Source organism: Phocoena phocoena, chromosome 20 (genome assembly GCF_963924675.1).
Source record: "Phocoena phocoena chromosome 20, mPhoPho1.1, whole genome shotgun sequence".
NCBI classification, from domain to species: domain Eukaryota; kingdom Metazoa; phylum Chordata; class Mammalia; order Artiodactyla; family Phocoenidae; genus Phocoena; species Phocoena phocoena.
Genome location: NC_089238.1, coordinates 18,149,066 through 18,171,534, shown reverse-complemented (window position 1 = coordinate 18,171,534; position 22,469 = coordinate 18,149,066). Strand labels below are relative to the sequence as shown.

The following is a 22,469-nucleotide window of genomic DNA, read 5'->3' as shown; positions in this document are numbered from 1 at the left end:
ACAGTTCTGAAAACTAGAAGTCTGAATTCAAGGTGTCAACAGGGTTGGTTTCTTCTGAGGCCTCTCTCCTTGGCTTGTAGGTGGTCATCGTCTCCGAGCGTCTCCACGTGGTCTCCCTCTGTGTGTATCTGTGTCCTAATCTCTTCTTACAAGGACATCATTCATATTGGATTGGGGCCCATCCTAATGACCTCATTCAACCTCAATCACCTCTTTAAAGGCCCCATCTCCAAATATAGTCACATTCTGAGGTACTGGGAGTTAGGATTTCAATATAGGAATTTCTGGAGGACACAACTCAGCTCATAACAGCCAGGAATATATCTGTGGAAGCTATGGAGGCAAGGGTGGGTCCTGGAAGGCTGACCAAGAGCAGCCCCAGGACAGAGGGACTGAGGAACTCTGTGCTCCTGAGGGCAGGCACTGCATCTTACCTGCCTTTATTTCCCAAATGCCGAGCACTAGGCTTGGCACTTAGTAGGGTTTCCAAAAAAATGCTTTTTGAATGAGAGGATGAATGAATCAATGAGCATGTTACTAGAAAAGGTATTCCCGTTCTCTGCACCTTTTTTACAAACAGGTGAGAAACCTTCTGGCTTTATTTAAGGACAGGTAAGGGTCCTCTTAATTTCCTCTGAGGTTGGTTCTCTTTGGACCAGGCAGGTGAGGGCTAGGACCAAACTTCATCTTGGCCCCCAACCACTCAGCATCCATCCTCTGCACCAAGTCCTCTCCACTCCCCGCCCCCCTCCCTCCCCTCAAGGAGCAGGGCTCAGAACTCAGAGAGCTCCAAAGACCCAAGGGCATGTACACAGCCTAGGAGGAAAAAATGTATCAGCACAAAGTTATAGAGAAAACACTGCAATGTCAGGATTAATACACTTGAGGAGACATAATACATCAACTAGTTTCCATGCCCATATTGTCATTTATTATTTATTTATACATTATCATGATGTGGGATAGGGGTGCATTTCCATTTTTTTGACATTTTTGTAGTAGGGGATCCAAAAGAAGAAGCCTCTGGGGCCTGGGAAGCTCTTAGACTGGCCTTGTGCCTGTCACCTTTCCAGCTAGAAGGAGGTCCTAGTCAGGGTAACATGGTGGTACCCTCACCCTGGAGATCATCCTCAGAAAGAAGCTGCCAACCCAGCAAGTGGCCACAGAAGCTTGAGTGGAACTGCTTCTGAAGTCAAAGACTCCATGACGGGTTTTAGGCGAAAAACTGTTTTCTAAATGTTTCCTGTTGGCCCCCCTTTCCCACCAGGCACAGATGAGAGCTGTCATCATAAAGGATACAGGACCTGAGGGTTTTTTTTCCTCCTAAGAGTGGTTTCAGAACTTGGTCAGTTGCTTTGGGAGGGAAATGAGGCAAAAGGCGGACATGTTTCTTTTTCCCAGAAAGAGCGCAGTGTGAGGAAAAAATGATGGTGTGGCTTAGCTCCAAGAGTAGCCCTTGTGGGTCCTGACATCTGACATTGTGCCTTTAACAGTGAGCTGGAAAGGATTTTGAAAAAATGCCATTCTGTGCACTGTGGGCAACTGCATGTGCGGTAGGTCTGCTCTGAGCAGAGAAGCATCAATATCTATTACTTAGAAACAGATGAGAAGGCGAATCGGCAGCTGCTAGACCATCCGATCAACTGCACTCTTGTGTTTCAAGCCTACTTCTCCTTCTGCCTCTTACATCCCGTAACTGTCGGTGAGCTCCGCGGTGACCTTCCATGACATAACTGATCAACTGCAGGATCATGGCTAATAAACTGATATAAAAGAGCTTATTGAGACATACCTTTAAAGTGTGAGATAATATGTGATTCAACACGCGGCACAAACTGCTCAGAAGCCCAAGCTCGCCGCCAAGCTTACTGTGGCTTTCTCCCAGGGAATCACGGCATAGGGTACCATAATAGAGCAGGAATTTACAGCAACGGAGATGTATGAGGGAGATTAAAGCTTCATCTGTAAGGACATACTGCGTGGCAAAAAACACCGTTATTGTATTTCCTGCTTTGTATTCTAATGAGAAACTTAATCCCTTTCGGTAGAGTGTGGGCTCCCTCTGCTGCTGGCAGGACATATCAGGACTCTATGCACTAAGGGATCCCTGGGCACCTGAGCAGAGCAGGTGGCCTGTCCTGGGAGGAGAAAGATGGGGCTGAACATTCACAGGGACAGACTTGTTCTGTAGGCTCTGCCTCTGTGTGACACTGGGGCTATCTGTGCCCCTACTGCAAGTGATGGAAAACACAACGATGACCTGTCCACATCACCTGTGTCCATCCTGAAACAGGTCACAGAAGTGATGCTGAGAGGCAGCCCTCCCCGCTGAGTGGCGACCCTCCCCTCCCTCCCTCTCCTTTCCCTTCTCCTTTTTCTCTCTCTCTTTACCTTCCACACAGCCACTGCCAGAAGCTCCTCCAGTTCTGTTTCAGACCCCTCCCAACAGTTTTGCTACTGCTCTGGGTTCTGCCTCGTCCTAGCACGGCCAGCACCTGACTCATGTGGTACCGAGGAGACTGCATCACCCCAGAAGATTTAACACCTTCTGCCCATCGGTAAGCAACTCCTCTCAAGACACCTGGTCACACCCCACTCTCAGCCTCCCACCACCGGTCCAACTTCAAGAGTTGCTTCTTCTCGGCAACAGGATGTTTTAGTGTAGTATCCACCCCAAGAGCAGAAACATTTTAGTGCCATAACTTTCATGTGTCCCTTTTGGCCAAATCTAAATAAATAAATAGACCATTAAACTCCAGCTGTTTCTGCTACCAAGATAGGTATGGGAAGAGGATATGGCTTGGGGGTGGGGTGGGGGGGGTCATACACCATATTCTTTGAAACTAGGACCACACTTGCTCCTCTCAGAACCATCAACCATCCTAAGCAAAGCAGCTCGTTCTCTGATAAGCTGGTTATTCGCGTGGTCAGTATCTCAGATTCTCTGATTTCTCTCTTAAAGTTCTAACGGCCATACTACTGTACTTTCAGTTAGTCAACAGAGATGCACGTCTGTGTGTCTGCAGACTTCCTGGTGATACTAGCGGTCTTTTACCAGGTATACATTAGCTACTGGGTGAGAGGGGTGCGGGCATACTGCTAGATCTCTGGGTTACATATGCTGATATATGATCACCTATTCTCACCTGCAGCCTGCAGAGAAAAACGTTCAATTACATTTCAGATGGCGTCCTCGGGCATACACATTTATATTTCATATTGCTAATTTCAACACTCAGAGCATTTATTCATTTGTTCATTTAACTCAGAAGCCTCTGCAGTCATCCAGATGAGAGGAGCTTGCCTGGCCAAGGCAGGTGGTAGAAGAGGAGGCGGGGAGGAGCCGGGCCCTGGAGAGGATTTGAAGACAGACAACAGGATACTCGGATGAGTTGGATGTGGGGTGAGACAGAAAGAGGGGGGTCAAGGTGACTCCAAGATCTCTGGTGCGCAGTTACGAGGGTGCCTGTTTTTCAGTCTGGTTGCAAGGTGGTGCTATTTACTGAGATGGCAAACAATGGAGGGAGACAGGTTCTGAAGGAGAAGTCAGGATTTGTTCGGGGCATGATGCATTTCAGATGCCTGGTCGACATCCTTGTGACGATGTGGGGTGGGCAGGTGGATGTTCTGCGTTGGGTTCCAAGGGAGGGTGGGCTGGAGACAGAACCTGAAATTCACCAGTGTATAGATGGCACTGGATGAGACTGCCAGGGGGTGAGTATAAAAAGCCTGGGGCAGAGTCCTGGGGTAACTTGCAGATAAAGTCAGGAGGAGGGGCGAGCCCTATCCTACAAAGGAAAAGCAAGAGGAAAACCAGGAGATCACGGGGCAAGTATCTCGAGGAGGAGCGAGAGAACGACATTGCTGCTGATGGATTGAAATTATCTCAGTAACCCTGAACAAGGCAGCTTCAGAAAATCCTAATTGGAACGGTTCAAGAGAAAGTGAGCCATGAGGAAGTGGAGAGAGCAAACAGAAACTACTTCTTTCAGTTTTGCTATAAAGGAGAGGAGAAAAATAGGGCTATGGTAGAAGGTAAATTTTATATTATGTATATTTTATCACAATTTAAAACATGTTTATTTTTAACTGTGATAAAATATACATAATCTAAAATTTACCATCTTAACCATTTTTAAACGTCCAGTTCAGCCGTTAAGCACATTCACCTTGTCGTGCAACCAATCTCCAGAATTTATCTTGCCAAACTTGAACCCTGTACCCATTACATAACTCTCCAGTCCCTTCTCCTCCCAGACCCTGGAAACCGCCATCCTACTTTCTGTCTCTATGAATTTGACTACTCTGGTATATTAATCTGCTAAGGTTGCCATAACAAATTACCACAGGCTGGGTGGCTTAAAATACAGAAATTTATTTTTTCACAGTCCTGAAGCCTACAAGTCCAAGATCAAGTATTGACAGGTTTGGTTTCTCCTGAGATCTCTCTCCTTGGCTTGGAGATGGCCATCTTCTCACTGTGTCCTCACATGGCCTTTTCTCTGTGTGCATGTATCCCTGGTCTCTTCTTATAAAGACACTAGCAATATTGGGCCCCACCCATAATTCCCTCTTTAAAGAACCTGTCTCCAAATGCAGCCACGTTGGGAGTTAGGGCGTCAACATATGAATTTAGGGTGGACACAATTCAGTCCACAGCATCTAAGTGCTTCATATAAGTAAAATCATACAGTACATGCCTTTTTGTAACTGGAGTATTTCACTTAGCATAACAACTTCAAGGTTCATCCATGTTGTAGTACCTGTTCCAATTTCCTTCCTTTTCAAGGCTGAATATATTCCGTTGTATGTCTATACCACATTTTGTTTATCTATTCATTCATCAATGGGTGAATGGGTTGCTTCCACCTTATAGCTATTGTGAATAATGATGCTATGAACATGGGTGTGCAAATATCTCTTCAAGACCCTGATTTCAATTCCTTTGAGTATATACCCAAAAATGTATTACTAGATCATATGGTAATTCTATGTTTAATTTTTTGAGGAACCAACATACTACTTTCCATAGCAACTACACCATTTTACATTCCCAACAACAGTGAACGAAGGTTCCAATTTTTCCACAGTCTCCTCAACACTTGCTATTTTCTGTGTTTTTGATAGTAGTCATCCTAATGGTTGTGAGGTGGTATCTCACTGTGGTTTTGTTTTTTTTAATTGAAGTACAGTTGATTTACAACGTTGCATTAGTTTCAGGTGTACAGCAAAGTGATATATATATATATATATATAATATATATATGATATATACACATACTTTTTCAGATCCTTTTCCATTATAGGTTATTATAAGATATTGGATATAGTTCCCTGTCACTGTGGTTTTGATTTGCATTTCCTAGTAATCAGTGATGTTGAGCACCTTTTCGTGCTTGTTGGCCATTTGTATATCTTCTTTGCAGAAATGTCTATTCAAGTCCTTTGCCCATTTTGAATTGGGTTGTTTGTTTCATCGTTGAATTGCAGGAGTTCTCTATATTCTAGACATCAACCCCTTATCAGATATGTCATTTGCAAATATTTTCTCTCATTCTGTAGGTTGCCTTTTCATTGTGTTGATAGTGTCCTGAAAGTTTTAATTTTGATGAAGTCCAATATATCTATTTTTACTTTTGTTGCCTATGCTTTTGGTGTCATATCCAGGAAATCATCACCAAATTCAATATCACTTTTAAAAAATTAAAAATTAAAAAAAAATTTTTAAATTATAAAAAGCACTTTGAGATCCTAAGAGAGTACAGAAGACATGTGGCAATGGAACGAGAATTTAAAAGTCCCATTAGGGGACTTCCCTGGTGGCGCAGTGGTTAAGAATCTGCCTGCCAATGCAGGGAACATGGGTTCGAGCCCTGGTCCGGGAAGATCCCACATGCTGTGGAGCCACTAAGCCTGTGCACCACAACTACTGAGCCCAAGTGCCACAACTACTGAAGCCCACGTGCCGAGCCGGTGCTCTGCAACAAGAGAAGCCACTGCTATGAGAAGCTCACGCACTGCAACGAAGAGTAGCCCCCGCTCACCACAACTAGAAAAAGCCGTGAGCAGCAATGAAGACCCAACACAGCCAAAAATAAATATATTAATTAATTAATTTTAAAATAAATAAATAAATAAATAAAAGTCCTATTAATTGAGACAAAGGTTATTTAAACAAAATAGAAAATGCATATCTACTATGAACTCTTACAAGGTAAATATGAGTGCAAAACTGTTATAAAAACAAGGAGAAATCTATAGAAACACAATAGTATGATAAGAACTTTAAATAATTCTTTAGTCTTTGATAGATCTGGTATATAAAAAAATTAACAGGTATATAGAAGATATAAATAGCTTCATGTTGTGTATGTGTCAAACTTGTCTACAACCAACAAAGGGTACACCTTTCCCAATCCCATAAAGCATTTCAAAAAATCAGTCACAAATAATGCAATGAAAAAATCTCAGGAATTTTATACGACCCTACATTCTCTGATTCCAGTGCAATTTTTTTTTAATTCAAGTGTTAAAAGGTTTTAGAATTCAAACACTTGAAATTTTACAATCTTCTGGTGGTTTATTGTACTGTTCAACAGACATTTCCAGCTTTCCATTTTCTAGGCACAGGGTAGGACTGTACTTCTTCACCCCCTTTGATGTTAAGAATAGTCAAATGATTTTCTTTGGCCAATGAAATATGAAGAGAAATGATGGGTATCATTTCTGGGTGGAAACTTAAAGGGACAGTGCATGATTCACTAGGTTATCTCTGCCATGGCAACTGGTAACAGCAAGATGGCAGCTTCTCTGTTAGCCTGGGTCTCAGAGTGGGGAGACCTGGAGCAGAGCCCCCAGCCAACCTTGGTGAGCAAGAAATAAACTTTTGCCGTTTTAAGCCATTAATATTTTGAGAGTTTTGTTCTACAGCATAGCCTAGCCCATCCTGACTGATACAAGCCTCCTAAATAACTTCTCAGCTAAAAAGATCAAAACTGCAAGTTGGAGACAAGAAAATAAGTGCTATTTTCAAAATGATGGGCTGGCCACTCAATTTTTCTCTTCTTCCCCCTAAGACCCTACAAAAATGATAGTAAAGGACTAAAATGGGAATAAATCCACAATGACAAAGAGAACAGGAAGTTGTCCATCAGTGGAAGAAAGTTTTTTAAAAAATTGTGAGACTGTGTCAAGCTGATACAGAAGTAATGACAGATGACACACCGCAGAGGAGGTTGCTGATCTTCCCTACAGAATTCCAGAGATGCATAAGACAGAGTATGCAAGTGAGACCAGGCCGAAAACACTGGGATTACTCCAAAGGCTCTGTCTTAAACAGTCCAGTCCTTAGCTCCTCCCCACGTTCAGAATGCAGGGCCTCGAAAGATCAACTCTCCAAGTGAAACACCTGAGAGTGCTTCCATTAAATAACAAAGAAGAAAAGGGAGGAGGAGGAAGAGGAGGAGAAAGAAGGAAGAAGGAAGGAGAGAAGGAAGGGAGGGAGGGAGGGAGGAAGAAGGAGGGAAGGGAGGGAAAGAAAGAGAGACAGAAATTTGTATTCATTTGCTAAGGGCTGCCTTAAAAAAGTACCACAAACAGGAAAAAAACAACCTCAAAGGAAAGAGAACTAATTCAGGAAATAGAAGAGAATTAAAAATTTTTTTCTAATTATAATCATAACTATATTCAGGAAGTTATTGCATTCAAAATCAAAAACAAGATGCTAAGTAAACAGCACAATCAGAGAACAAGAAAGGGCTCTTACAGAATGAAAATATGATGCTGAAATAAATTGATTAAAGATTAAAAATTGATTATAAGATTAAATATTCAGACATGCAAGAACATAGAAATTTTACCTACTAGCTCTTCTTCTTAGAAAACTACTTGAAGATGTGCTTCAAAAAGATGAGGGGTTAAAAAAAAAAAAAAAAAAAAAGATGAGGGGTTAAACCAGGAAAGAAAACAGGGAATCCAAAAAACAGGATACAACCTAAAATAGCAACAAAGGGAAATCCAGAACGACAGGAATGCAACAGGCCTAGAGAGGAACCTATCCAGATTAAAGAGAGAGGAGGAAGACAGGTATCTGATAAGAAGAGTCTGTCAGAATACATGATATGATGGAGAGTTTGGAAATGTTCAGTTTTCTTTGATAAAGAAAAACAAGGCACCCCAATTTCATTGCAGCATTATACACAAGAGCCAGGTCATGGAAACAACCTGAGTGTCCATCAATGGATGAATGGATAAAGAAAATGAGGCATATGTATACAACAGAATATCGTGCAGCCATAAAAAAGAAGGAAATCCTGCCATTTGCGACAACATGGATGGACCTAGAGGGTATTATGCTCCGCGAAATAAGTCAGACAGGGAAAGACAAATACCATATGATTTCACTTATATGTGGAATCTAAAACAAAACAAGTGAACTGAAAAGCAGTTATAGATAAAACCGAAACAGAGTCACAGATACAGAGAACAAACAAGTGGTTGCCAGAGGAGAGCTGGGGTGGAGAGAGGAGTGAAATGGGTTGAGGGAGCTCAAGAGGTACAAACTTCCAGTTACAAAATAAATGAGTCACAGGACAAAATGTACTGCATAGGGCATATTGTCCATAATAATGTAATATCTTTGTATGGTGGCAGACGGTAACTAGACTTATCGTGGTGATCATTTTGTAATGTATAGAAATGTTGAATCACTATGTTGTGAACCAGGCACTAACATAGTGCTGTGGGTCAATTATACTTCAAACAAACAAACTCGTAGAAAAAGAGATCAGATTTGTGGTTACCAGAGGCAGGGGGAAGGGGGTTTGAGGGGAGGAGGAATTGGATGAAGGTGGTCAGAAGTTAGACTGCCAGTTATAAGGTAAAGAAGTCCTAGGGATGTAATGTACAACATGATTCATATAATTATATTATACTTTGCTTTATGTTACGTATGTAAATCGTTAAGAGAGTAAATCCTGAGTTCTCATCACAAGGAAAAAATCTTTTTTCTTTTCTTCCTTTTTCTTTTTTTCTTTTTTTTTTTTGTATCTATAGGAGATGATGGATGTTCACTAAACTTACTGTGGTAATCATTTCACGATGCATCTAAGTCAAATCATTATGCTGGTCACCTTAAACTTATACAGGGCTGTAGGTCAATTATATCTCAATGAAAAGGAAGGAAAAAAAGACCGAATTATGATTACAGATTGGAACATGAATAAGATGTAGCACAGATAATAGGAGCTGAGAATGTAGAAAAAAGGATGCAAACTTACTGGAAGGTTAGAGATGCTGGCATCTTCATCTTTTAAAGCTGGGAGTCAAGAGACACTGTCTATACCTGATGGAATAAGAAAGAGAAGGTGTAAGTGTGTTGCTTAAACAATATACAACTTTGGAACTGAAAATAGTAATATGTGTATTAGGAAACTAAGGAAGAAAAGTAGGAGTTGTGGAGTGTGTCAAATCCCTATCCATCAGGGGATTAGAAAATGTCTAAACTGTATAAATGAAGACATCATAGCATAGGTATGTTATTTAAATACATAGCTTCTTGGGGTTTCCCTGGTGGCACAGCGGTTTAGAATCCACCTGCCAATGCAGGGGACACGAGTTCAAGCCCTGGTCTGGGAAGATCCCACATGGCACGGAGCAAATAAGCCACCCGTGTGCCACAACTACTGAGCCCACATGCCACAACTACTGAAGCCTGCGTGCCTAGAGCCCGTGCTCCTCAACAAGAGAAGCCACCACAATGAGAAGCCTGCGCACCGCAACGACGAGTAGCCCCCACTCGACGCAACTAGAGAAAGCCCGCGCGCAGCAACAAAGACCCAACGCAGCCAAAAATTTTAAAAATAAATAAATAGCCTCTTAACTCATTTCCTGATGCTGCATTTGCCTTCTCCTCACACACGCAGTTTACAGTCCAGCCTCAATGGCTCTCTTGTAGTTCCTTAAACATTTCAGGCAGGCTCCTACTTCAGGGTCCTTCTGTTCCTTCTGCCTGGAATTCTCTTCCATATGATGTCTCTGTGACTCTCTGTCTCTCCTCCTTCAGGTCTTTTTTCAAAAGTCACCATCTCAGTGAACACTTCCCTGATCCACCGCTCTCTATACCCACTACCTGACTTTTTTTCCTCTGTAGAACCTGACTTATCACAACTAATATACATATTCTGTCCTTTATTTCTATATTTATACTATATCTCCACTCCACCAGTACTATGTAGGGGGAAATGCAGTGATGCTTCCCTGTTTTTATTCACTCTATATACACTGGTACCTAAAACAGTTGCTTAGGCACATAGAAGGCAGGCACTCAATACATAGTTAATAAAAGACTAAATGAAGGAATAACTATAGAGCAAGCTGGAGGTCAAGTTTTACCTTCGGGGAACTAAGACTGGGTTGGGTAAGAGTGGGCCAGGAATAGCTGCTTTTCCTCACGTACAACTGACTTTTTTTAACCATATTATTTTGACCAGGGTTTAAAGAAATTATTATTACCTTTACAAAATAGGAAAATGTTTTAAGACATTGTGAAAGAGAAAAAAATAAGACAATTGAAAACACTATACACACACACACACACTTGTACTCACAAGTAAATTCATTCCTTAAATATTTTCATTATTAAACAAGAAAGAATAAAAACAAACAAATATTCATCTGAAGGAACCAGAAAGAAATTAACAGTGGAAATATGAAAAGGAGGTAGAAATAAATAGATAAAGAAGAAAGTAATCAGTACTGATAAATTTCAGTCCTTGGGGAAAAAAGAAAAAGAGCAACATATTAAAATAGCTGGAAAGCATAATCAAGAAACACAAAGAAACAATAGCCCAAATAAACAATCAAGTCAACAATCCCTAAAAGGGATATGACCACAGATACAGATGTGATAGCCAGATGTTTCTAAAATGTGAAACCCTGAATGAAATGAATGGTTCTCTAGCAATTAAAATTATCTTGAGAAGAAACAGAAAACCTGAACAGGCTGATGAAGAAACCCAAATGGTCTGACAGAGAGTCCTTTCATATCTGCCCTAAAATAGTCACACAACTACATAAAGAATTTATCTTTGTTTTGTGACTTATTTTTTAAACCTTTAAATAGCTAATCTATTGGGAATGTATTTTTTATTTAAGGAATGAGGTGAGAAGCCCCGTCTCTGCTTATCTGGTTTCCTTCCCTCTTCATGGGTGTGTGCCACTCAGGCATCATCAGCCAGGTAGGGCTGCATCTTCCCCTGTGAGTGGAAGTCACATGACCCATCACATGGCCCATTATACAGCCTGTCCACAAAGGGTCTCAAAACGTGACACCCGGAAATAGAAGTCGACTCCAGACTGCCATTTTTATCATCTCTGCCCGCAAAATCTTGCCTGTTTACATATTAGAGAAAAAGCATCCTTAACGTTTAAGAATGTTAAATTCAAAACACATGGATTCTCTATACCCAAGAATTGAAAAAGATATTTATACATCAATATTCATAGCAGCATTATTCAGGAGAGCCAAAAAGAGAAAACAACCCGGGGCTGCCCTGGTGGCGCAGTGGTTAACAAACTGCCCGCCAATGCAGGGGACACGGGTTCGAGCCCTGGCCTGGGAAGATCCCACATGCCGTGGAGCAACTAAGCCCGTGTGCCACAACTACTGAGCCTGCGCTCTAGACCCCGCGAGCCACAACTACTGAGCCTGTGTGCCACAACTATTGAAGCCCGCGCGCCTAGAGCCTGTGCTCTGTGACAAGAGAAGCCACCGCAATGCGAAGCCCGCACACTGCAGTGAAGAGTAGCCCCTGCACCCCACAACTAGAGAAAGACCCAAAGCAGCCAAAAATAAATAAAAAAATTAATTAATTTTTTTTAAAGAAGAGGAAACAACCCAAGTGATGAATGGATAAACAAAATGTGGTTATATATATTATATATTATATATATATATGAGAGAAAAATGTTATTAAATAGGAAAGAAATTCTGACACACGCAACAGTATGTGAGACAGGCTGGGACCTGGGACCCTTTGCTGCAGTGCTTGCACCTGGACAAACCTCTCCTCAAGCAACAAAATACAAAGAAGCTATAGGGACTAAAAATAACTGTGCACATGTGCATTTGGGACAAATTCTGGACAAGGTACAAAGAGACCAAAAAGCCCAACTGCCACTTCTGAAGAGCTGGGTGCAAAAACAGGGTGTCGGGAGCATAAGCAGGGTGCTGCGCCTGCCTCCTGCAGTCAACACCACCAAAGGGGTGGGCAAAACACCTAAGCCTCCCCTCTGGCCCGACCCCTGGACACACCCCTACCCTCACCCCATATTAGGAACAAGCTCATCAGCCCCAGGGAGTGAACAAGGGAAACTGTTACTTGTTCTCTCTCCCTCCTGCTGCACAGGGGCCCCAATAAAGCCTTGCCTGAATTTCTTGTCTCACCTCTGATCAATTTCTATTGATTGGGGAAGGCCAAGAACCCTGGTCGGTGTCACACGGATGAATCTTGAAGACATTATGCTAAGTGAAGTAGGCTAGTCACAAAAGGACAAATGTTGTATGATTCCACTTGTACAGGTACCTATAACAGGCAAATTCAGAGACACAAAGTAGAATGGTTCAAGGGCTGGGGGGAAGGGGGAATAGGGCACAGTTTTAGTTTTACAAGATGAAAAGTGTCCTAGAGATTGCACAAGGTGAACGCATTTAAAACTACTTAACTGTGAACTTAAAATGGTTAAAGTGGTAAATTTTATATTTTGTCACAACTGAAAAGTCAGCACATGCATGACACAGGGTTAGGGAGCTGACATTCCGGCCAACACACACCAATGTCCCCACTCCAAAGGCGCGCTTTTACCGCCAGGGAATTCACCCCAGGACAGCGTGTGTGTGTGTGTGTGTGTGTGTGTGGTATCCCGGAATTCACCCCAGGACAGCGTGTGTGTGTGTGTGTGTAGTGTCCCGGAATTCACCCCAGGACAGCGTGTGTGTGTGTGTGTGTGTAGTGTCCCGGAGTTCACACCACATCCCACAGCCCCCAAGCCAACCTCTGAGGAAAGGCCCATCTGCTTCCGACTCTCAGCCTCCAAATTTGTTTTAACTTGGCTTCGTAACGGCAGGATGACCAGAGAGTCTCTATTTGCTCCAGCCCCACCCCCAACCCACTTTAAGGGTACAATGTAATATTTCTGAACAAATTTTAAAATTGTGCAACTATCACCACCACCCAGTTTTAGAACATTTCCATCACTCCGCTTAGCGTTTCTAAGCGCCCGGATCCTCATCTGTAAATGAAGACAACAGGAGACCAGCACATTACAGGCCACCAACAAATTTTACCTATTATTATACTTGTTGAGGATGGCCTGTTTCCAGGTTACTATCTTTTCCCACACGCAGCCAGATCTTTGCCCGGCTGGCGACCGCGCGCGCAGAGCACAGATTTGCAGCGGGGAGGTGGAACCGAAGTCCGGAAGGTTCCGCGCAGCGGTTCTTCCCCGCAAGCCGCGGCCAGCGATCGCGGAATCGGGCCTCTCCCCGCACCCTGACTGGGGCGCGCGGCGCGGCTCCGGGCTGGATTGGTGATGCCTGGGAGCTGCGGGCGCCTGCGCAGTGGGGAGGGTGGCGCGCGCGCTGAGGGGCTGCTAGCGGTCTCTCGAGTGGGCTAGAGCGTGGCCGCGGCTGCTGGCTCCGGACGGCCGCACCATGGCGGAGGAGGAGCTCGAGGCGCTGAGGAAGCACAGGTTGGCCGAGCTGCAGGCCAAGCACGGGGTGAGCGCGCCCACCCCACCGCCAGGCCCGTCCCCTGAGGGGCGCCGCCGTCACCCGAGGTGGAAGGCGCGACCCCGGGCGGAGGCTCCAGGCGCCGACGCCCCAGCTCTCCCCGCGGCCGAGGACCCCGCCTCCGCCGCCGGTGGCCTCCTGGTCGCTTCTGAGCAGGCTCGGCCCCTCTCCCCGCTGCGCGGGGTCTCGGGCGGCCAGCGGACCATGTGCTGCCCTGGGCGGGTCGGGCGCGGGCCTCTCCTGGGCAGGGGCTGGTTCTCGTCCGGGCAGGCATTGGTCCCAAACAGAATTCTCAGCCTCTCGGGTCTCTCGGTGCCTTTAGCTCGTGGATCTAGCTTGCTTCGACTAGCATTCCTGCCGAATGTTTACTAGAATTTAATTGTTCCGACCCAAGGGTCTGCTGTGTGCCAGGTGCTGAGGGTACAGCGGGGAACATCGCCTGATGGAGTTGACAGTCCCGGGGACGGCCAGGCACTAAACTAATCCCGTAGCTAAAACGCCCAAGTAAGGGCTCTACTGCAAAGAGGAGGGGAGTAATGTGTTAGGGGTGGAGTGGGATGGTCTGGAAGGAAGGGCTGTTTGAATCTTCAGCGTCCCCAATACCGAAGCACATTTTCTTTTACAGAAATTCTTCTTACCACGTAAAACACGGTTTCGTAGAGCAAGGACTCTTCTCCCTAATGGTTGTTTGTATTCTAAAACATTCTCTTAGATTGTGGTGTTAGAAGCTTATCAAAACGTTGTAGTAAGTGGAAACTATTCAGTTTGACTTTTGTGAGGCCCGGCTTTGAATTATTTGGTAAGCCGTCTCTCCCACTGCAGGAGCCTGTTAGGTATCAGAAAGAAAATAGGAGTTCCTGTTTTTTTCCTCTGTGAAATTACTAAAAGATAAAATTGTTTTTTCAGGACCCTGGCGATGTAGCACAACAGGAAGCGAAGCAAAGGTACGGGCTGGAACTCTGAACTGTTTTTTGTTTTTAATGTAGTGGCTCTTTTTTTTTAAATTAGGGAGTACTTGACATACAACGTAAGTTTCAGGTGTACAGCATAATTATTCCAGATTTGTACATATTGTGAAATGATCCCCACAGTAGGTCTAGTTAACATCCATTACCACACGTACTTGCAAACTTTTTTTCTCGTGATGAGAACTTTTAAGATCTCTGTTGGCAACTTTCAGACATGCAATATAGTATTATTAACTGTAGTCACCATGCTGGACATTCATCCCCATGACTTACGTATAACTGGAAGTTTATACTTTTCTGATAATCTGCACTCATTTGGCCCACCTCCCAACACCGATCTCTTGGTCTGTTCTCTGTGTCTGTGGGAACTCTGAACTTTTTGAAGGATGGTTTCACCCAATTTTTTTTTTTTTAATTTTAGTCACCTTAATAGGTGTGTGACTCTTAAAGATCTTCCTGGCATAGTGATTTTTCCAGAAATCATCATCACTGTTATTATGTTTGTTAAGTAAACATGTATGGAATCCCACATTACTTATTACTTTGTATTGCAATTACTGATAGATGTTTCTCTGCTAAACTGTGATTACCTTAAAACCAACATAATCATAAGACTACCTCACAGGTGTGTGGTGAGGATTGCAGGGGTACAGCGCTTCACATTTAGTAAGTGCTCAATAGTACTAACTATCATTCTATTCTCAATGTTATTTTATCCCAGAATATCACAGAGCACCTCACACTTGGCAGGTTTATTGAATGAATGCCTAGTTACCCCATCATGCTACCTTTTTTTAATAACTGATTAAAAAAAACCCACATAAGATAAAATTTACCATCTTAACTCTTTTTAAGAGTATAATTCAGTCATATGAACTATATTCTCATTGTTGTGCCACAGATCTCTAGAACTTTTTCATCTTGCAAATCTGAAACTATGCCTATTAAACTCCCCATGCCCCGCCCCATACCTCCCAGGGCTACCTTTTAACTCATTCATTCATCCAGCAAATACTGAGCACCTGCTCTCGGTCAGGCACTGTTGTGTCTACAGAGATAGGCAAGGTGGAGAAGCTTCCTGCCCTTGCGTAGCTTACATTAGAGGGAGAGGACAGCTGGTAAGCACCTGGGATAGTGCTAAGAAGAAAATAAAACTACTGCGTGAATTTCACTGATTATAAGATGTGCATTTTTTTTCACATTCTAACATATCTGACATTCAAGTGTCTAATAATTGATTGCTCTTGTCCTGGATTCTTCCAAAGAGGATTTACTTTTGCTTCTGCCATCACGTGGGTCATTTCTAACCTGAGACCTCTTAAGATTCACTGCTTGAGGGCTTCCCTGATGGCACAGTGGTTGAGAGTCCGCCTGCCGATGCAGGGGACATGGGTTCGTGCCCCGGTCCGGGAAGATCGCTCATGCCGTGGAGTGGCTGGGCCTGTGAGCCATGACCGCTGAGCCTGCGCGTCTGGAGCCTGTGCTCCGCAACGGGAGAGGCCGCAACAGTGAGAGGCCCGCGTACCGCAAAAAAAGAAAAAAAAAAAATTCACTGCTTGAGGTTCCTGCTTTCTCCACACTGGTGCTGTGAATTCAAACAGCAAACCTACAAGACTACAGCTTGAAGTTCAAATTCTCAGAGACACTTTTTTCTTCCTCCACTCAGGGCCAAGGTCATTGCACGCACACTTCCTTGCTGTTCCTTTCTGCATAGCGGGTTTATTTCTTGTTTACTGTGTATTGAGGATGTTGCTCTGGGATGATACCCCAGCTTTGAGTGAGGGTCTCCTATTAGACACCTCATCTAGGGTGTTTTTCATTCTTGGAGATACAGAAAACTATGGTGTGTTTTCTACTCTGGCCTCTTAGATTTAGTGAAATGTAGTAATAGTTCGTGGCAGGGTTGCAGTACTCAGGAGTGATAAGGAAATGGCCTATGGAAGTGGGCTTAAGTCTGTGTTCCGTGAACCCCAGAGCTCCTCAGATGGGGGCAATTAGTAGGCACAGCCAGCCCGAGCTCCCCTTCGAATTCAGCCGAAGAATCTCTGCTTTTGTCTGTGTTACGTATTAAGTTCCTTGAAGAGCTTCATTTGAAAAACAATTTCTGCTTAAAAAAAGTGAAACCACTATCCTGTGAACTTGAAATAGTTCCTACTTGGATAGGTAGGAAGATGTAAGGATAGAAGCAGAGTTGTAATTTAACTCCCCTCCCAACCCAAAAACTAGAACTGACAGTCTGGAAATATGGGATCTGGTCCTACCTTGGCCACAGTTACCTCTGTCTCCTTAACATTTCCTCCGTGGACCGCAGCTTCTTTATCTCTAAGAAAATTACAGGGATTAATCACTTGGTCCTTGTAATTGCCTGAAATCTCACTATAAATTTCTAGCACCTCTCACGAGGTACTTAATAAATGTTTATAATCGTGGTTGAACTGAAACTCCACTCTGATTAGGAAAATGTGAAGTTTTACCTTTCAACCTCAAAATACAAAGATATACACTCACAAAATATAATGCTGGCCTTTGAGTGTAAGAGTGGATTCATTACATTTTTCTATGTTCAATAGGAATGCTGACAGCTTAGTTCTAATTTTGCTTGACCTGTTTTTCTTGTAGGGAAGCAGAAATGAGGAACAGTATCTTAGCCCAAGTTCTGGATCAGTCAGCCCGGGCCCGATGTAAGCATCTTCAGTTTTCTTTATTTCCATAAAATTGGCTTGAGTTATTTGAATGGGGAGATACATATGAAATTGTTGCTATCTCTAGATTAAATATTTGTTTAACCTTAAAACGTGAGATACAGATTATTTGTAAGAAATGTTAAGTTTATAAACCTAAAGAAATGTACTTAAATCATTATTAGAAGTACCAGCTCCATTCTCTCCTACCAGTGAGATGATCTCCAAGTGCATACAGTCGGCCCTCTGTATCCGTGGAGTCAGAATCCACAGATACAGAGGGCTGATAGTACTACACCATTTCATATAAGGGCTTGAGCATCCTCGGATTTTGGCATCCTCGGGGGTCCTTGCAGGTACGAAGGGACGACTGTATTAGGTAAAATTTATGGGAAACAACTCTTAAATCGAGTCAGTCACAGAGTGTTGCTGGTAGTTGACACGGGTGACTGGGGGCTCTGGTTTATTCTACAGGCAGCCCCTGGGGGATATTGCAGCTTTGGTTCCTGAGCACCACAGTATAGCGAGTCACACAAATTTTTTAGTTTCCCAATGCATATAAAAGTTAAGTTTATACTATACTGTAGTCTATTAAGTGTGCAATAGCCTTATGTCTAAAAAAACAGTGTACATACCTTAATTTAAAAATACCTTATTGCAAAAAAAAAAACCTTATTGCTAAAACATGTTCGTCATCCTCTGAGCCTTCAGCAAGTCATGATCTTTTTGCAATAACATCAGAAATCACTGATCACAGATCACCATAACATATATAAGAATAATAATAGTTCAAAAATATTGTGAGAATTACCAAAATGTGACACAAAGACATGAAGTGAGCAAATGCTATTGGAAAAACGATGCCAATAGACGTGCTCCAAGCTGGGTTGCCACAAACCTTCATTTGTGAAAAACACAGTATCTGTGAAGCTCAATAAAATGAGATACGCCTGTATTCTCCATTTTAGTGTATGCTTTTTCGTAATAAAATTTTTCATAAAAACCATGTAGAAAAACATATTAAATGATCCATCAGAATGAACCAGTATCTTCTGTACTGTAACTTGAAGCCCAGCTTAGAAGAGGCAGGCTTAGATGAATCACTATGATTATATATGTGTAGTAATATATAAATTGCTTTTCAGAGGGCAATAGTGCATTTTTTTTTTTTTTTTAAGCATGGAGCTTAGAATCTGAGGACCCAAGTTTAATCTTGGCTCTGCCACGACCTCTGTGTGGTCTTGACTGAGATTGACACAGCTGAACTCAAGTTTTCCTCGTTTTTAAGAGGAGTAACAATAGCATCTGCCTTATCTACCTTGCTAGTCTCAAGACGTGAATAAGTCCGAAGGGCTTTGGAAATGTCAGTGCTTAGTTTCAAGGTATAATATAAGTGCATTTAGTTCTGACTTCTTTGTGTACGTGTGTATGTAGATTTTTTTTTTTTTTTTCCTTTTTAGTAAGTAACTTAGCACTTGTAAAGCCTGAGAAAACTAAAGCAGTAGAGAATTACCTTATACAGATGGCACGGTATGGACAACTAAGTGGGAAGGTAAGCTTGGACTGCCTTGAGGCAGTTTTAAACTGTTGTTACCTACTTTATCAAAACATTTTCAGAAGGTCAGTTTTATCTCTTTCTGGTTGCAGAATTCTTGTTGAAGCAATTTTTAAAGGAGAGAATAGTTGTATCTACCATCCTTCCTAAAAGATAACTCATCGTCTTTTCTAAAATCCTCTGCTTCTTTCCTTTTCTGACATTGCTATGGAACCAGTGACTATTAGGGGCAGCTAGCCTAAATTGCTTCTACATTGGAAACAAGGTTTGTCAGTAATACTAATTAAAACGGGTAAAGTTACGCTTGTTTTGCAAATGAAGAGGTGCTAAAACTCCTGGTTATTATGTGCGTTGCTGTAATGCCATGATGGGTATATTCTGCATCCCTGACCTTGCTTCAAGACCCAGATGAGCCCCACCTGCACTGGGAAGCCCTCTCTGCTGCCACCACAGCCTACAGGGGTCAGCCCGCCCTGAACCCCTTACACTGAGAATGTGTGTGGAAGAGACAACGACTGCTTCACCTTTTTTGAGTGACTCGTCTCCTGCTTTTAAGCTTCTCAAGGTTTCAGGGGCAGAGATGGTGTATCTCTGTCCCTGACACTTAACACAGTGGTGTAGGTGGTTGTCATTGTCTGCCAGTGGTGATGAAGGTGTTCTTAGGTACCTGTTAATTTTGTATTTTTCGAGGAAGCTAACTGATGGATACTTTTCCTCCCTCAAATGAACACTAGCAGAGCAGATTTTATGTGGAACTTAAACCAAGAGTTATAGCCAGTGGCTTCAGCCCACTGTCCCACTCTCCTTCCCTCTTGACCTCTACCCCGCACCCCAGAAGGACTAAAACCATTCAGTCTGCTGAGGTCAATTCTTTGTTTTAAAAAAATACTGTTTTTCTCTATGGTTATCCTAGGTATCAGAACAAGGTTTAATAGAAATCCTCGAAAAAGTAAGCCAACAAACAGAAAAGAAAACAACAGTTAAAGTAAGTTTCCCCAAATGCACACGGCAAAAGAAAGATTGATATTTTAAATAAGCATTGCATCTGCATGTACTGTATCAAACACATTTCAGCCCATGGACATTTTCATTTTATAACACAGGGAAGTTTGGGGAGAAAGGCTGCATATACTGAGGGCCTAATTTTCAAGGCTCTTCTATTGTTTTGAAACACTAAGTTGTTTTAAAGACAGACAGAAATGTCTCCCTGTAGTAGGTAGAAATTTGTGTTCTCAGAAAATCTGAGTTATGCTTTGTGAAACATGTTATGATACTCATTTAATTTTCCCCCCAGTTCAGCAGAAGAAAAGTAATGGACTCTGATGAAGATGACGATTATTGAATTTAAGACGTCTAGAGACTGGAACTTAATGGAGCAATTCTAGGACAGATAACACTTGGCTGAAGTTCAGATCTCGATGGGATATTTACTTTGTTTACTGTCTATATGCCTTTTAAAAATAAACTTGTTACGCAAAATAAAACAATTTGGACAGACTTGTTTTAAAACCATAGCAGAATGAACAGAAGACCTGCATTTTCAATTTTTTCCTTTCCTATCAAAAGCTTTTGAACATGTGTAGCAGCATGAATATATCCTTTGTAATTGTGACATTAGTGTTAGGTGGGAAAGTGGCCTTAGCAGAAATAGAAGCTGCTCGATCATCTTCAGTAAAAAGGAGATAGCAGTGTCCAGTAACATCATGGGATTTAAGACGCATGGATTAAGCTGAGTCAACTTTAATATTTCCAAGACATAGGTCCTGAAAGCAGGTAAGCTATTTTTCTTCCTGAAGATAGTACTTACATTTAATGTGGGAAAATTCCTAGCTTCGGTTTCATTTATAATATGCTTTTCAAAGGCATTGAGACTAAATTATCTAACAAATATGACCCCTATCCAAACAACCTCTGTAACTAGAGGATACATCCATTGGAAAAAAATTACCAAAATAACTGAGACATGCTGGTAATATACTTCAACACTAGTAAACATGTTTGTAAAAGAAATGATTTAAAATGATTCCAATCCAGTTGAGACAGTTTAGTGGTTAAACGTTTTGGTAGAAATATTCTGGGTCTTCACTGATAAGGTTGCAGGTAACTTAAATGTCACCTCTTGGGACTTCCCTGGTGGCGCAGTGGTTAAGACTCCGTGCTCCCAATGCAGGGGGCCCGGGTTCAATCCCTGGTCAGGAAACTAGGTCCCACATGCATGCTGCAACTAAGAGTTCACCTGCCACAACTAAGGAGCCCGCCTGCTGCAACTAAGACCCAGCGCAACCAAATAAATATATTTTTTAAAAATGTCATCTCTTAGGGCTTCCCTGGTGGCACAGTGGTTGAGAGTCTGCCTGCCAATGCAGGGGACATGGGTTCAAGCCCTGGTCTGGGAAGATCCCACGTGCCACAGAGCAGCTGGGCCCGTGAGCTACAAATACTGAGCTCTGCGTGTATGGAGCCTGTGCTCTGCAGCAAGAGAGGCCGCGACAGTGAGAGGCCCGCGCACCGCGATGAAGAGTGGCCCCCGCTTGCCACAACTAGAGAAAGCCCTCGCACAGAAACGAAGACCCAAAACAGCCAAAAATAAATAAATGAATAAATAAATTTATAAAAAAAAAAAAAAAGTCATCTCTTATATTGTGCTTTACTCCCACCAGGTTATGAAAAACTGTGCTCATAAATTTAAATCGTAAACTTTAGGAAGTTCCCTGGCGGTCCAGTGCTTAGGACTCGGCACTTTCAGTGCGGTGGCCCGGGTTCAATCCCTGGTCAGGGAACTAAGATCCCGCAAGCCGCACAGCACAGCCAAAAATAAATAAACTGAACTCTCAAGTGAGCTGTTTGGTGTAACCTTGTAGATAGATGTCTTAGTCCTGGGAGGCCTAGCCCTGGAGGAAGTTCATAACATTTAATGAGATGGATAGGATTAGTAGCAGGAAAGTCATGGGAAATGTGGTTTACAATCCCAATCTCTGCTTTAGCTAGCACACTGCTGATATATGTTTAAACTGTATTTGAGATTTTACTGTGTTTGAGACTTGAAATTTGTAACCATAGATGCTGAAGAAAGTCAGTGTTAGAATAAAGTGTCTAGTATTCCTGAATAAACGAATGAGTAGAACCATTAAGAACATCAGAATTTTTTCACAGTATCAGAGTAAATCATCAAAAGTAAAATCTGATCAAGGATTTTGAAAAAAAAATCCCAGTTACAGGTACATCTTGTTTTATGTCTCATTTACATAGAAATGCTGGAGGGAGACTAGACAATTCTCAGAAAGTTTGCTACACACTTTCTCTTGCAGAATAACCACTGTCCTGATGGAGCTGCCAATGTGAATGTGTTTAAAGGTTGTCAACCTCCCATCCTTCAGAGATACGCGAGAATGGAAAATGACTCGGTGTACAAGGATAGAGGTTCTTTTTTTTTTTTTCGCGGTATGCGGGCCTCTCGCTGTTGTGGCCTCTCCTGT

At 42.6% G+C, this 22,469-nt stretch overlaps 1 protein-coding gene across 1 annotated transcript; it reads left to right on the top strand.

Annotated features, from left to right (window-relative positions):
• The first annotated feature begins 13,613 nt into the window (after window positions 1-13,613).
• PDCD5 (programmed cell death 5) lies at window positions 13,614-20,533 on the top strand. Its single transcript, XM_065899087.1, has 6 exons — window positions 13,614-13,777; window positions 14,696-14,733; window positions 17,377-17,438; window positions 18,899-18,990; window positions 19,907-19,978; window positions 20,288-20,533. The coding sequence occupies exons 1-6, from the start codon at window positions 13,712-13,714 to the stop codon at window positions 20,333-20,335; spliced, it is 378 nt and encodes a 125-aa protein (XP_065755159.1). The 5' UTR covers window positions 13,614-13,711; the 3' UTR covers window positions 20,336-20,533.
• The last annotated feature ends 1,936 nt before the right edge of the window (window positions 20,534-22,469 follow it).

Bases quoted from the DNA above. Each gene is read 5' to 3' on its own strand.
- PDCD5 (XM_065899087.1), top strand. From the start codon at position 13,712: ATGGCGGAGGAGGAGCTCGAGGCGCTGAGGAAGCACAGGTTGGCCGAG. The intron at 14,734-17,376 runs GTACGGGCTGGA...TTTTTCTTGTAG, and splicing joins CAACAGGAAGCGAAGCAAAG to GGAAGCAGAAATGAGGAACA. The intron at 17,439-18,898 runs GTAAGCATCTTC...TTTCCTTTTTAG, and splicing joins TCAGTCAGCCCGGGCCCGAT to TAAGTAACTTAGCACTTGTA.